Source organism: Rhinolophus hipposideros, assembly GCF_964194185.1.
Source record: "Rhinolophus hipposideros genome assembly, chromosome: 23".
Taxonomy (NCBI): domain Eukaryota; kingdom Metazoa; phylum Chordata; class Mammalia; order Chiroptera; family Rhinolophidae; genus Rhinolophus; species Rhinolophus hipposideros.
The window spans coordinates 37665287-37681945 of record NC_138069.1 but is presented as its reverse complement, the minus strand read 5'-3'; the positions used below and the strand labels follow the sequence as shown (position 1 = coordinate 37681945).

Sequence of the window (16659 nt, the reverse complement as noted above, 5' to 3'; positions counted from 1 at the left end):
CCAGCCTTAGCCCTTGGCAATAAAAACCAGGTCCTAGCTGGAAAGCACACAGGGGAGAGAGGGGACTGAAATCGCTGGGGCTTATTGGTATTTCCTGGAGGGTTTAATATTATCAACACCCCTGCGTAGCTTGAGGGGTCCTGTCTTCCGGAAATGAGAAAACAAACCCAGTGGAAGAGACCGTGCACGGATGTGTGTGCATCGTTATCAGCGGGAGTTTTACTTTGGCTTTACATCAAATTCCCTCCCATTCAGAGGTTGGCAGATGCCTGCTCTGGTTGGTAAGGGGGGCCCCAGGAAGTGGTCACGCTGCTGAGGGGGAGGACAGGTACTCACGGCAAACTCGTTCTCAGGGTCGACGGTCCCCCTGCGCACTGGCCGCGAGTAGTGGAACTTTTGCACGTAGTTGGATTTATAAAAGCTGCAAGACAGGAAGACGCTGAGGCTCCTGGTAGCGTAGTGTGCTCGGCTGCTGCCACAGAATCTGACCTGACCCTGTCCAGGGAGGACTGTTCAGGGCTGGCAGAGTCCTTGCTGTGATGTTTAAAACCAGACCTTCCTTGCTAGGTGATTTAGAAGGTAGACTGGTGGGACGGCCTCCTGAATACACAGCAGGCCGTAGGGTTGGGAATCCCAAGGAGTTGGGATTCTTGCGTTGCTGCACACAAGGTTGGCTGGCTCATCATCTCCTGTGACCTCGTGAAGGATCTAGACACACCTAATCTGCCATCCCAGGGGCATCTGCCAAGGGTTTCTTTAGGTGTCCCAGTCACCCCCAAATCACGCTTCCTGAATCTCCAGTGAGGTTCTGACCTCAGGCCCAGCCGCACAGAGTGCTGGCTGTCTCATTGGTGTCCCCTGCCCAGGGAGGCCTGACCGGGAGGGAGACAGGAAGCTGAGATCCATGTGGAGCGGCACCTGCTCCGCCGTGTGCACGGATGTGAGGCTGCTGGGAGGGGCTGCCTTTCCCTGAAGGAATGGGCCCTTCTGCTTCTTACAAAGGCGCTCCTGCTGCCACTGGTCCTCCCGGGGGAGGCCTCTTATGAAGGCACCTGAGGTGCTTGGGAACCTGGGCCTAAGGGGGTGAGGTGCACAGACGGGAGGGGCCGCCTCGTGCCCCACAGGCTCCACGGCCCTCAGGCCTCAGGGCCTCACCACTGACCTTGCAATCTGGTATTGAGCAGATTGACACCTGCCTTCATGCCACTTCCTCTAATGTCCCCTTGACATACTCTGAATATATCCATTGTCAATGCACCACCTTAACAAATGCTGAAAAGGTGTCCCTTTGGGACACTGTGCTCTGCATGCGCACTGCACCGCCACCCCCACCCCTCCTTCACACACACGCTCTGGGATCAGCCTGAGTGACAGGTTCTCCATGTCCCGTTCAGCAACTGCTTACTGAGCGGCCGCTGTGCCTCAAGGCAAACCATATCCTCATTTCTCCCATCCATCTCTGGCTTCAGCCTTCTCAGGGACAGAGCCCATATGGCCAATTCAGGGTGATTCTTTTCCCAAGAGGACAGAGGAACAGGCTGGCTAAGATAGAGGAGGAATTAGAAGGGCACTAAGGCTTGTCTTGCCACCAGCTCAGCTTGGCGGCCCCATGGGATTTGCTTCCCATCCCTCCTTCCGGTGAGCTGCAGGTCTTACTTTATGATCTGGTCAGGCACTGGCTTATTCTTGAACCTGGGGTGCTCATCCAAGACAGGCTGGACAGTGAAACACTGGATGTCTGGGATCCCTGAGTTAAGGGTTCACACGTGTGTGTTGGCTGCAGGGACAGTTCCAAGCAGAGCAGGTCCCACCTGAGACCTCCCAGGCCAGCCCTTCTGGGCTCAGGTTTTTACTGAATAACCAATCTCAGGTTGCTGTCTGCCAGCTGAGTCCTAGTGACCAGTGAGCAGCCAGAGCTGCCTGCACTTGCAACCCTGCCTGGCGCTCAGCCCCTGCGAACAGTTAGTAGTGCCCACTCATTATTATCAGCAACAATAATGTCGTCTAATGCATATATTGTTCTCAATCAATTGCAGAGCACATCTCCCTATGGTCTCCTTTCATCTCTCCAATTCCACTGAGCAGTGTTATAATGTAAATCGTCCCTGTTTCACAGAGGAGGGCATCAAGGTCAAAGGAGCCAGACAACTGGTTGAAGGTCGCGCGGCTTGTGAGGACAGCGCTTGGGCTTCTTTGACTCTAGACTGCCGCTCAGTATGGCCCTCTGACCAGCATTATCACTACCTGAGATCCTGTTAGAAACGGCGAATCTCAGGCCCTGCCTCAGACCTACTGAATCAGAATCTTGATTCTTATAAAATCCTCATATGCATGCTCACATTTAAGAATCACTGCATTAGAGCATGCAAATACATGCCATTTTACACGCCGCCTCTGGAAGTGTGAGAGTAACTGCCTGTGGCAGGATGGTAAGGCCATGTCCAGGCTCAGTGGGAAAGAGCTCCATGATTGATTAGTGATGCCTGCCATGGGCACAGGATACAGGAAATGCACCATGTGGGCCAGATCTTTGTCACGCTTATTCTAGAGCTTTATTCATCTAAGCCGACACTACGGCAAACCAAAGGAACAAAATCAGTCATCACCGGTCGGTCCCATCCCTGAGCCCCGCTCCCGATCCCTACTTCCATGGCATCTTAACCCATCTCTCCTCTTTAGGTACCCAACTTCTCTCATTGCTCTGTCCTACTAGACGACCAGCATCACTCCTAAAACTCTTCTCCTGGGCCCAACATTTCTGCCAACTAAGGGATCACCAACTCCTCTTGCTGGCATTCAAATATGCCAACGTTAGAGTATAGAGTCTTCAAATACTCAACTACGATCCCAGCCCATTTCCCACCGTTATGTCTGGGTATCTAATAGCTGCTACTGCTCCCTTTGCTTAGAACACCTTCCCACATCACCACCACAGCCCCCAGGAACACTCAGTCAGGTGCCGTTTTCCCTCCTTCTCCACAGCGTTTGTCTGTTCTTGGCGCTCTTAACTCTCAACTCTGGTGTCCCCTCCCTCACCCCTCCCCGGTGGCTTGTGAGCTCTCTGACGGTTTGATTCTTCCACACACAAGAAATGGCAAAAACAGAACTTGAAGTTAAATTCAACTGGCCCTCCTCCCCACAAACTCACTGCATATTAACATGTTGGGTGCCCGGTATTTGTGAGCATCCTCCCCATAAACATCTTGGCCATAAGCATTTTTGCCGCAGACATGTCCATTGCAGAGCGAATTCGCCATAAGGCGATTTTGTCATAAAAGATAGATTAACTGGTTGACGGTTTGGTTTCATTTCTCCATTGACAAATCAATTTAGATGCATGAAACACTTAATGTATTTAAGCTAGTGGCCATGACAGTTGGTTTCATTTCGTTTCTCCATTGACAGATTGTTGCAGCGCTCCCATTTTTATATTCTATAAATCTTAGTTCTCATAATGGTCTACACGGTGACAAAAAGATGGGGCGGTCTGAAAATAGTGGATGAGTGACAGGAAACACGGTATAAAACTTACTGGGCCAGACTGCATACTATACTATGATAGAAAATGATCACATGCCAGTTTGCAGATCCTTAGGTAACACTGTATGTATTGTATAACTAACACGTCCCATAGAGCTTTTGAATATCTATCAATGGACATGGGACAATATGCAAAGACAACTTGACAATTTTAAAAAATGGATAGCAATAAAGTCTTTTTAATTTTGTTATTCACTTTTCCCTTTTACAGCAAAATTGCCTTATGGCAAATTAGTTCTGCAGAGAAAATGTTCACGGTAAAAATGCTTGTGGCCAAGATGTTTAGTGTGAAAATACCTAGAATTTATGTTGGGGATTTAATTGTTTTCTGTAAGTCTAGGGCAGGATGTGGCCAACTGTGGCCGGCAGGTCAAATCCAGCTCACCATCTGTTTGTGCACGGTCCACAACTAAGAATAGTTTTTATATTTTTAAGTGAATTTTAAGTTAAAAAAAAACAGAGTATTTTGAGACATATAAAATGCTATGAATTCAAACTTCAGGGTTCATACATAAAGTTCATTAGAACACAGCCACACCCACTCATGCCTGTGCTATTTGTGGCTGTTCTCCCATTATAATAGCAGGGTTGAGAGTTGTGACAGAGGCCGTGTGGCCCAGAAAGACTAAAATATTTCCTATCTGGACCTGTAGAGAGAAGTTTGCTAACTCCTGTTGTAAAGAAGTTTCTAGGTCAAGTCTACTGATCTTAGCAACCATCCTTGGTCCAAGAGTATAACCCAAAGCTAGTGACACCAGGAGGACGCATGGCTAGACTCTCACCATGTGTAAATCTATGCATAAAATTGTGGACCCGGGGTCTGGGCAGAGAGGAGGGTAGGGGACAGGAGACACCCAACCAAGAGACCTTTGCTTTTCAGTGTTTTCCCCACCTGGAGACCTAAGTGGGAAGACATGAGATCTGTCACCTTTCCAAAGTGCTTGCTTGCATTTCAACAAGTGAAGGCAAGAGAACACAGCACTAAGAGCTCAAGTGTGGGGAAAAAGCAGATCTGAGCTCAAATCCTAACTCCATCACTTCCTGTGACCTTGTGCAATCTGCTTACAGTTTTTGAGCCTCAGTTTTCTTATTTGTAAAATGCAGAGAGTAATCATATCCCTCTCCTAGGATTATTATAAGGATAAAATAAAACAGTGCATGCAAAATGCCTAGTATATGAACAGTTAGTAATGTACCTTCTGTTCATGAATCTTAAGCAAAACTATGACATTATAGAAAGAATACAGACTTTGGGACAGATAGATCTTAGAGTGCAAATCTCAACTCCATCACTAACTAGCTTTGTAACGTGACCTGTCTCCCTCACATATTCCTTCTCTATGAAGAAAAATTAATTCGACCTTATAGAGGTTTATGGGAATTAAAGGAATACTGCTTATAAAGCACTCATCTCATGCAAAGTACGGAGGACGTTTAACAAGTGTCAGACATTCCTCTTTCCTTTCTACCTGGTTCTGGGCACTGAATCAGGCCTACATGTCATTCTATGGCCCAGGAACACATGCTCTCTCCACCCACCTCAAGTTAAAAGGCCATGGGCCTGTTCGGCACCAAATGTCCACTTAGAAGGGCCTTATACTAATCCCGTGTCTCGCCTGTAACCAAACTCACATTTGTAACCAGCCAGCCCCACCACCAGTTGCATTTCCTCTTGTAAATAACCAAGGTAGAGCAGGCATGAAGGACAGGCGAGCATAATGAAAAGGCTACAGATGAATATTTATCACCCGAGGGAAAAGATTTGTTGGATTATGGTTCGGCAGACTTAGCAGACGAGCCATGCAACCTGTCAATCCCATTTTAAAGGTTGTAACTTAATTTGTGTTAAAGGGTGCAAAGTGGGGAGCCAGGCTGGGTGAATGCACCTCCGCTCAGCTGTCTGCCTTAGCCTTGGGCTTATATACTTCCTGCCACCGGGAAGCCTGCATCCTGCCCAGGACCAGCTCCCAGCCCTGTGAACACCACACCCTGCCCAACCTCATGGCGTCATCTCAGGTCACCTCTGCACGCCCCTGAGCTGGCTCCCTCTCCCTTACCTTTCTCTAGTTGTCTTTCTCTTTCTTGTTTTCTTTATCTTTCTATTAATCAACCAGTATTTCCCTATTTGGGCCAGGCACTGTGGGAGACGGAGGAATTACTCCAGTGAACAAGGCATCACAAGTGTCTGTCCTCATGGGGCTTACGATCTAGCTTACATGTACCTTTAAAAAGCACAGGAGATAATGGCAGATTGGGATCCATTCTCTAAAGAAAACAAACAGAGTTTGAGATAATATAGTCATAAAGAGCTCAGAGAAGGCCATGTTAGGTGACCACGGAAGGCCCCTTCCAGCAGGTGACCCCAAGTAAGGATCTGAGGGGTAAGAAAGGAGCTGGGGGAAGGGCGTGCCAAGCAGAGGGAACAGAACACATACAGGCTCAGAGGTGGGAACAAGCTGGGAGTGTTTAAGGAACAGAAAAGAGGTCGGTGTGGCCAGATGGGCATGAGAAAGGAAAGGGAGAGTCTGGGGGCAATGGCAGTGGAGAGACAGGCAGGGGCCTCACTCAGGAGTTCTGATTTTCTTAGAAGAGCAGTGTGGCACCATTTCAGTTCTTAGTACCCATGGCGCTCCTTCCCAGTCAGGGGACAGTCCTTCCATCTGTCTAGGACGCCCTGCCCATGTCTCACGATGCTTGGCTGGTCACTCACCTTAAACATCACCTCCTCAAGGAAGCCTTCCCTGCCCTCCTAGTCAGAGCACCCTGCATAGCCTCCTCGGCACGGTCCCACTTTTCTAAATACATATTTAATGGTGTAATTAGTTGTTTACTGTCTCTTTTACTTATTGGGCTCTAAGCTCCCTGAGGTAGGACCACGTTGTGAGTATAACCCCCAGCACTTTGCATAATGCTTGGCACAGAGTCAGAGCTTATAGCATTGATTACAAGACTGAATGAATGAATGAATGAGCAGATGAATGCAACACTTGCAATTTCCTGAGATGGGTTCTTTGGATCCCACACTGGACACTAAAACTGGCACCACGGCAATGATTCTGGCGGCAGCTCTGAGCTCTAAGCTGGGGCTCTGTGGCTCCAGTCCTGGCAGGGCTGCCCACGTCTGGCCCTTTGGCTGGGGTTTTCTCCAAGGATACACTGGCCTGGGGCGTTCTTCACATCATCGCCAGGGGAAGAGGTGGTGTTCATCTTCTCTGCATTGGGGAACTGGCTCATCAGCTGCATCTGGAAATCTTCTCTTCGCTCGTACTCCTTCCCTCGGTAGATGAACACTTTGTTCTGCAGAGAGATGACACCATCAGAGACCTCAGGCCCAGGCTTGGAGGACGTGGTCCAAGTACAGCTGGGAGTCTGTGACACGAGCACAGTGCATGGCGACCTCCTATGGATCCTGGTCCTGTCTGCTTCCCCTCCAAGGAAAGGAGGAGCTCGACTCACCGACCTTCTAACTGGGCACACACTTCTTTCAAAAGATTGGCTCGAAAGGGAGAGGAGATCCCGGATGCCGAGAGCTTCTTCAGACTGTCCTAAGTGCAGCTTTAGAACAATCCCTCACTCGGCTTTCACTGTTAGCCCTATTTCATCCGTACGTGACCACAGAATTTCTCTCCCGCCTTCACTGGGCCACGTGGGCTGGCGTGTGGGATGGAAGGACCAGCACTGGGGTCCTGCATCACTTGGCTCCTGGCCCTGGCTCCATGGAGTCACACGCTTTACCTTCCATGACCACACCAGCCTCTTGTAGGTTAGTAGTTTTCACACAGGGTGGGATTTTGCCTCCTGAGAGACACTGCCAGTGTCTGGAGACATTTTTGGTTGTCACAACTCGGGGGAGGGGGCCTACTGGAACCTATTGGGGAGAGGCCCGAGATGACGCTACACACCTTTCAATCATAGGACAGCCCCCCACAAGGACGAGTGACCTAGTTCAAAGTGCCAGTAGAGCTGAGGTTCTCGCCAGATGTGTGCAGCCTCTAATGGCCCCTCATTAGTCTGTCCCAACCTGCATCTGAAACCTCTCCACATCAGGGCTTCCGCCTGGCGGATCATCAGAGGGGCCCAGACTTTTACCAATTCAGATTCCAAGGCCTCGCTCCAGACCCGCTGAAAGGGAACCTGTGGGCGTCGCCCCCGGGCACAAGCATTTTTAACGAGTTCTTAGGGGGTTCTGGGGGACGATCAGGTTGGAGATGTCACCTCTTTTCCATCAAGGAAACCACCACTATCTCTGCCTTCTGCAGTTTGTGTCCACTCTGACTCCACATTGACTGTTAGGGTGAGTGATTTTTCTCCTTGACTAGACTGTGAATCAAGTGGGGTCAGAGGTCAGATTTATTGCTTCTTTTGTATCTCCCTGAGCTCGGAATTGAACCATAGACTCAGATTAGAAGGAAGCCTATAGCTGACCAGTGAAGTATCCACCAAAACACTGTTTCAGAAACTGTGCTCCAGGGGTCCCCAAAGGTCCCCAAGACCCCTCAGGGCCCCACAAGATCAAAGCTCTTTTCATAAGAACAGTAAGCTGTTTTCGCCTTTCTCACTCATCCTCTCACGAGTGTACAGTCGAGTTTTCCAGAGGCTGTGTGATGGGGGACATCGCAACAGACTGAGTGTAGCAGCAGGTATAGGCACCTGCTCTCTTCTCTTAATCTGGACATTAAAGAGATTTGCAGAAATATGAAACATCTTACCGTTTGCACTAATTTTTAAATTGGAAAATACAGTTATTTTTCCTAAAGATGCAATTTATGTTAACATGTGCTGGGTTTATTATGGCTATTTTTAAATAAGTCACATTTCAACATTTTCTTAGTTTTCATTTTAAATATGGTAAAAATAGATAGAGTCTACAAATACAGTTCTTTTTGGGACCTCCATAATTGTTAAGAGAGAAAATTGGGGTACTGAGTCCTAAAGGTCTGAGAACCAGTGCTCTGCAGTGCATGCTGGGTAGAAGGGTCCTCCAGCCTCTCTCTGAATAACTCCTCCCAGGGATGGGGGGACTCCTGACCGCAGAGGCAGCTCTGGTGACTGAGTCTTTAGAAACATAGGGGGTGGCTGAGGTGACAATGATGGAGGGGCATTGGGGGAGGGGTTGGGGTGGGGCTGCACTCACGGAGGAGAGCACAGAGCCTGTGCCCTGGCAGTCAGAGCACACACGGGCAGCTGAGGTGTCAGGGCCCTGGGACCTGCCTGTGTCTGTGTCACCTGCAAACTCACCCGCAGAAAGGAGGGGAATCCCTGGCCGTAGTACCCGACAGCGAAGTAGTCTGGCTTGGGCCTGAGGATTTTCATGATGTTTTCATAGAACTTGGCCTGCTGGATCTGAAAGAGGAAAACTCACAGCTTGGAACAACACAGATGTATGTCAAAGGCACATTCAACTCGGAGGGCCACAGTGAAGACACGACCATTATTCCAGAACCAACGTGCCAAGTGCACAGATTTGCATATTTGTGGATATGTCTGTAATTATAACAGGGCAGCCGACCCTCTATATCCATGGGCTTCGCATCTGCAGATTGAACCGACCACAGATGGAAAATATTTGAAAAAGTTTTCCCAGAAAGTCTCCCTCCCCCCAGAAAAACACCTAAATTTGCCATGTGTGGGGCACAACACTGAATCCAAGCCCATGTGGTGATAGGTGTAGGTTTACCCTGTGGTAGCCCATATGCAAATATAGGTTATATGCAAATCCTACACCATTTTACATAAGGGACTTGGGCATCTGCAGATTTTGGTATCTGCAAGGGGTCCTGGAACCAGTGCTCCACTGCCACCGAGGGACAACTGTCATAGTAATAGTTACCACATACCAGGTCCCTTGTCAGTCACTCTACCTGTACCAGCTCGTTTACTAGTATCACCCTCATAACAACCCATGAGTACTGTATCTCCATCTTGCAGATAAAGAAATGGTATCGCAGGGCAGCCAGCAGCTGTGGAGGTGAAGCCAGCCAGCTGGTCAGAGCCCCCATCACCACCACACTTCAGACACACCAGGCATGTGTTTGTGAGGGTCTACGGATGGGGACGTGTCTCTGGGTATGGATGTGTTCCTGTGTGTCCACGCTGAACATTTGATCCGTTTTCACATTTTAACATGACCGGAAACAGTTTCCATCCTCCTTTGCACCGGATGGATGGCATCTTACAATTGGTCTTAGCCAGACAGGAATCATGATATGGCACATAAAAAAGAACAGTGCACCTCACAAACACTGGCATCGTGAATGTGACGCAACATGGAAGAAAACGTGCACGAGACTATGTGATGTGAGCTGGGTGCCCGGATGTGTATGCAGATCAGAGTGAGTGTGAATGTGTACGGGCGTGGTGTGTGTGTGTGTGTGTGTGTGTGTGTGTGTGTGCACGTTCAGAAAGCACGTGTGCCTCCCACAAACGTCTCTGTGGATGCGCACATGGGGCAGCTCTAAGCGTTCCTTGGGGCAAGGACTTGCGTGCTTGCATCAGGTTAGAACACTTAGGCCACCAGCAGAAGCTCCACATGCCCTCCCAGCAGCCTGACTCTCATTTGACAGTTCCCTGGAAACAGCTCAACTGGCCTCTCAAAGCGGGCCAAGATGGGGCCCTGGGTCCTGGATCTCCAGTCACCAGGAAATAGGTACGGGGAGCAACCAAAAAGTTCTGCCTTTTCCCTGCAGAGGGTGCCTCCCGGCCAAGCTCTGGCCTCTGCAGCAGAAGCAGGAGAGGCTGGCTTCCCCCCACTTCCCACTTTCCCCACCAAATCACAAGCAGCGAGGAGCTAATGGGGAATGGCCAGACGGGGAGCATTTTAATGTGATTTATCTGTTAATCAGAAAGCACAAATTTGCGTTTTTATTTAATTGGCTTAGTGATTTGTGGGAATTTTACTGCAAATGGAGCACAGCGTTGATTGGATATGCAGTAGCAGTAGCTGCTTGGTGCCAAGCAGCTACTTAACACTCCATCCCAGGAACTGTCGCTGATGAGTTTTCCCAGAATTCCCACCTTTGGAAATATTCCCAACTGGGAGGGAGCAGCTCAGCCCATCCTCGCTCAGCTCAGGCCCCACTTCCATTCTTTATCTATGTCCCACCTCGCTGGCCTCCTGCCCCCTCTCCAGGCTCTCTGGGGAGTCAGCGCCCTCCGAGCACCCTGCCTCCAGGACAGTCGGCCCCATTGGCAACGCCTTACCAGGTTCTGGCTGAGCAGTTCGTAGTCAAAGATCTCCATCTCGTACTGTTCTGCCAGCTCCTTGCACAGACTGATGGCCTCTTCCCACATCTGCAGGAAGGTCATGGAGACAGAGGTTAGGGGGCACCTCGAGGCTTGCAGAGCCTGTGCCAAGGAAGAGACCTGGGTGGCTGTGCCTTCTGAGACTGAGCTGCAAGCCTGGCCCAGCCCCAGCCCCAGCCCCACGCACTGGGAGCCAGCGCTTCCGGGAGCAGGACCCTTCCTCGACTTCCCAGCCTAGTTTCTTCATAAATAACGGAGCAGCCTCGGACTAGGTCAAACACTTTACTCACGGGTTCCCAGGACCTTCACAACCCCTCTGAGAGGTGACTAGCAGTATCTTCATTTCCCAGGTGAGAAGTGAGGTTCGCAGGCAGAGCAAAGGTCCCAGTGCAGATGCCCACCAAAAGCAGGGGCAGTGTGCCCCCCTGGGGATGACCTGTGGCCTTGCTTCATTCTCTGCCTTAGAAGCAAATGAACCCTTGACTCTCAGACTGCCAGTGTGCAGGTGGTGCTGGGAGGTGTTGGCCACATTTTCCAAAGAGAAATGGTTCACAGAGAAGTAGGCAGATGGCCTAAGGTAAGAGAGTTTCTGGACATAGAGATGGGGCCAGATCCAGTTCTTCCGATGTTCATTCCTGGGATCTTTCCCGTCTGCTAACCAGTCACTTCTTTCCCCTCTGGCCAACTTTCTTCCCTCCCTCCCTTTCTCCCTCCCTCCCTCCCTTTTCCTCCCCACCCTTCCTTTACCCCTTTTGCTCTTTTTTTGTGGGGGCTGGTACAGACACTTACTAGGAGACTGACCCTCTCCACAGAATTCTGGGTTCACGATGCAGTACGGTTACTGGGCCCCACGCCCTACAGCACAGTTCTTAACTGAGTCGTTGTGTGCAAATGAAATTTTATGCCAGTGCCTTCTTAAGGGGGTTATTTGGGGTGTGTGAGTGGGCAGGGGGGCAGCACAGAGGGGGGCGGGGTGGGTGTGGTATGAGAGTACTGAAAAGAATGATTAAACCTTTTTGAAACTAGGTCTTTTCCATTTTTAAAAACAATTCAGGAAAAACAAACCCTGGACATAGGGGATCCTTTCTGTCCTTTCTGAGGCTGAAGCCAATAGATCGCCCCCCATCTTAAACCAAAGGGGTTGGTTTAAGGGGTTGCAGAGAGCCAGTGGGGATGCAGAGTGGGCTGGAGATTTGGCAGTTTCAAGGGACACTCATTATATTTCATATTCAGTTTAAAACAGAAAATGCACCTAAATGGAGAAGCTGGGGGGAGAGGGGGAGGAGAGGGAGGAGGTTGCCAAAATGCAGTGTGTGCTTTGTTGCAAAAGTGCTCTCCCTGCGTCCAAGCATAAAAACAAAAACAAGCAAGTGCTGAGTGCAGGAGCTGTGGCTAGAAACCTCTGGCAGCTTAGCGAGTAGCATCAAAATGCTTTATGGGCCTGGAGGAACCAAGCCCACCGGCCAGGCTGGGCGGGTGCTTTCTCTTCAACCTGAATGAGAAGGTAGAGGGAATGCCTCTGGACAGGGACTGCTTGCCAACCACCATAGTACGCCAGAAATGCTCTCCCCATGCGTTAGGAGACCACCAAGGAACCGGGAAGTGGGCCAGGCAGGCAGTCAGATCTGGGCCCACAGGTCTGCCTCGGTGCCACTGGCACCTGACAGCCACCCATCTCTCTGAGTCTAATACCTTCTGGCACCTGCTGGCTTCTAAGCATGGCATGGTGTGCAGTGATGGGGGAGATCTAAAGCTGGATAAGACATAGTCTATGCTTTCCTACAACACAAGCGGGTCAAGTATACACACAAAAAGCTGTAATAGTTGGATTTTGAGGAATGTAGAGGAGTCTACCAGGTGATGACAGATGGACTTATGGAGTCGAAAGCCATTGAGTGTGTCTGGAGCAATGAGTTTTCATGAAGGGAGGTACATACAGGGAAAAGAAGTTGAAGGGGTGCTAAAGAGTTTGGGCTTTATTCTAGAAGCTTCCACAGCAGTGGCTTTTGGAGACAGCTGTACTCATCTTCGCCCTCCTTTCTGCTCCCAAAGCACTTTGGTACCACCCTGTTCCGTCCCCCTCCCCATCACTGCACAACACGGAAGGATAATGTGCAAAAATGATCAGGACTGGCATGTCTGTTTGGCTAATTGGGCGGTAAGGTCCTTGAGATGGGGGATTATGCCTTTTTCCTCTCTGCTCAGCGCAGGGCGGGTTGAACTGCATACCTGGCAGAGGACAAAGCTCAGCAGGTACTTGGAGGGCTTTCCTGCTGTGACCCACTGACGTCATCAGCGGATGGACTAATAGTAAGCTCTGATTGGATGGGGTAGAGCGGGAGGTTCTGGCGATGGCAGAGTGTCTGCCCTCAAGAGGCTTATAATTGTGCATTTTAAAAACAGTGTTCTCCAGCTGCTCAACTCCTGGGAATTTTTCCACAGACATTAGCTCATTTCGTCTTTCCAGGGAAGGTGGGGAGATCAGACCAAGACAGATGCGATAAAGTGCAGTGACAGGGCAAAATTAAGTGCTAAATTACATCCTGATGAACTGTAAGAGGGCTTGCAATTCAGAGGAGAGGCAGGGCTGTCGGGAAGCTGGAGGACTCAGGGAAGGCTGATGGAGGAAGCGCGTCGGGTAATATGGTGATCGTTAAAATTTAACAAGGTATCACTACGTACCAGGTTCTATGCTAGACGCTCTATAGGCCTGTTCTCACCCAATTTTTGCACTGTAACTAGGAAGCAGGTACTGTTACTATCTCACTATTGTGGGGAGGGAATTAGAGTCTCGGAGAAGCCACAGGAACTGTGCATGGTAGAGGAACAGGGTTTGAAACTCAGGCCACTGTGCCACGTCTCCCCCAGGGTGAGTGCTGGCATCTGGGTTGGTGCTTCCTGAGGGCTCCCCGGAGACTGGAGGGTAGGCAGCAGCTGGGCTGGTTCACCTCCTGAGCAGCCCCCACCAAGCATCTGTCCTTGCTGTTTAGAGATCAGTGATGGCACCGCAGTGCCATTCGTACACTCAATTCAATCATTTCTCCAACATGTATTTATTGGTCCCTGCATGTCAGGCTCTGTTCTAGCCACTGACCATTCGGCAGTGGACAAGGCTCCTCACTCGTGGCATCCTAAAGTGAGGAGCCAGACAACAAACAAGGAAAAACGATGTCTGGTAGTGATACGTGCTTTGAAAAGGCAATCAGGGTGACTGAGGGCAGAGGTGTTGCTTTGTCTAGGGTGGTCAGGGAAGGCCTCTGAGGACGTGACATATGAGCAAAACCCTGAGCTGTGAAAAGGAGCGAGCCAAGGGTTGCTATGGAAGACGAATGTCCTAAGCTGGGAAAAGCAAGTGCAAAGGCACTGCTGCAGAAAAGAGCTCGGCATATAGAGTATACGAGAAAGAGGGAGACTGGCAGGGATGAAATGAGAGAAGCAGTCAGAGGATAGCTCACGTGGGGCCTCATGAGTCACGGGGAGGATGGTGTAATTTGTTCTAAGTGGAATGGGGGAACCACTGAGAGGATTGTAAGCAGGAGAATGGCGTGATCCAATATATGTCTTATGATCACTCTGTTGGGGGCACTAGAGGAAGCAGGGAGATGGATGAGGATTCACTGAGTGTCCAGGGGTGCAATACTTGTGCCATGAATGGAGGGGTAGGAATGGACATGGAGAGAAGTGACCAGACAGGATTGGGAGGGACATCTGCAGATGGATTGGGTGTAGAGGATGGGAGAGAACCACCCTTCCCAGTAGCCAGGGTCCCCACAGAGAGAAAAGACAGGGACCAATTACCTTTCCCTTGTCAAAGTAGCCTATGATGATTTCATAGAGCGTCTCCTTCAGCTGTCGGTGGGTCTGGGGGTGCTGCTGGCCTGTCTGCATGACCTGTGACGCACACTGCTCATCTGACCACTGTGGAGAGGACATGCAGAGTCAGCAGGGGCTTTCCCACTGATGAAGAGTGAGAGGAGGCCCTGGGAACACCCCTGCTGCCCCCCAACCCCTGGGCGTCAGCGGTCAGTCAGAGAGATACTGGTCTGCAGTTTCCACGTGAGAAGTGCCTCCTGCTGATTGCTGAGAGGCACCTAACTGTGGGCTCATATACGTGGTTTGTGGGGATTTTCTCTGAACCCCTAGGAGACACGGTCCCAGCTCGTCAAAAGCCAAAGGCAATCCCTCTGATTTTGTCCAACTACGGAAGCACTCTCAAGAGAAGGAAAAGAGCTCACTGGGCATGTTAATGATTTATAGTTGATGTTTGGATGGTATATAAAATGGTGTGGATGTTATATGAAACCGCAAGACATCTCTCCGGGGGTTATTGCTGCAGCCAAATGTGAAGGTCACCTTTGGCGAGACCTATGTGACCCGGCAAAGCAGTGCAGAAAAATAACCTGTCAGGTCCACAGTTTTGGGGCACAAAGCAAAACAAAATTAATATGGTTAATTCTTTTAAAAAATCTCTTCAACTTGCTGTGCGGGCTCCAAGGGGATCCCAGCACAAATCCCCTTCACTGACAGGGCAGTACCTTGAGAAGCCAGGTGTGGAGAAGGAGCGTGTAGGCGGCCTCCGTGTAATTGTCACAATCCAGATGAAGATCGCGGAGTTTGTACAGGTATCTGTTTGGGGACATGTGCTGAGTTACCAGGTGTAATGCCTAGGAGGCAAGGCCAGGTGCCTTAGGACTCAGGCAGAACAGCTGGACACCTCTGGGCGTCCCTTCCAGCCAGTACTATTCAACTTCATACTGAAGACTCTGGCCAACGCAATATGACAAGTAAGAGAAATCAGAGAAGGAGAACTCAATAACTGGTCAAAAGTCACGTGCTGGCCAATGGAAGAGCTGGAACAGGATCCCCGGCTAACTGCCTTTGGAGCCAAGGCTCTAATCATTGTACTATTCCAGGAGCGCCAACAATCCACAGCACTGTAAAGCGCAGCTCCTACCCTCTCTCCAGTGTTCTCTGGGTGAAACGGAAGTGCATTTCCAGGTAAAAAAGGAAGCGAACCAGGACCTAGAGACCAGACATTCCCATTGAGGCCTGGAGCTGTCAGCAGGCAGAATCTACTAGTCAACAATAATCACATTCCCACCTCCCATCCTTTTTGCAACGTGACGTTCCGATTCTGATCCTTTGGATGGCTGATAGTTGAGGGGTGTTGAGGACAGGGCAGGAACAAAGGGAGGGGCTTCGGGTCAATTCTTAGATAGTTGATACATACTAGGTCTTAGGGGGCGGTGAATTACCTTCTCTGTGCCTTACTCTGCTCACCTGTAAAATGGCAGTGCTCACGGAATCTACCTATGGAGTTGCTGGGTATATGAAGAGCCAAGCAGACCATGTATGAAGGCTCAGAAAGTGATGGCTAGCACTGCAGCTTATACAAGTGAGCTCGCACTGAGGGTGGTTAGCCTGCAGCCAGCACTGAGCAATGACAGCTATTCTCTAGTCCAACTGTGAACTGGGTTCTTCTACAAAACATTTCCTCCTGCCACCGCTGGAAACAGAATTCAGAGCCCAAGCACCCCTGCTCTGGTGATTTGCATGTCATCAGGGGCATTTATTTAAACCCAACTTTTAGCACTTTGGTGAAGAGAAGATGCTGTGAGGCGATGCCTGCTGTCCCTTCCTCTGGGAGGAATGGCACTGTCGGTAATCATGCAGGATTCTGCCCTGACTGTCTAAGTACAGGGGACAAAGGGCTTCCCAAGCAGTTGTCCCCAAAACAGGTATCAATGCTCAGGCTTAGGTTCCTGTTAGAAGCAAGCTTTCTGCACAGAATGTCGCCAAAGGAGGGACATGTTTAAAGACCAAGGCCACATAAAACATGGCCGGAGGCCAGCTGGAAGCTGCCTGACCTCAGGGTAG

General features: G+C 50.0%; 1 protein-coding gene across 1 annotated transcript in view; it reads right to left on the bottom strand.

Annotated features, from left to right (window-relative positions):
- DOCK2 (dedicator of cytokinesis 2) overlaps positions 1-16659 on the bottom strand; it is a 368348-nt gene that overhangs the window by 17893 nt on the left and 333796 nt on the right. The window contains exons 37-43 of the mRNA XM_081036150.1: positions 15318-15408; positions 14581-14700; positions 10741-10830; positions 8779-8883; positions 6696-6837; positions 1657-1738; positions 337-421 (exon numbers count right to left, since the gene is read on the bottom strand). Of these exons, the coding sequence (XP_080892276.1) occupies positions 337-421; positions 1657-1738; positions 6696-6837; positions 8779-8883; positions 10741-10830; positions 14581-14700; positions 15318-15408 (715 nt within the window). The remainder of the gene's footprint in view (positions 1-336; positions 422-1656; positions 1739-6695; positions 6838-8778; positions 8884-10740; positions 10831-14580; positions 14701-15317; positions 15409-16659) is intronic.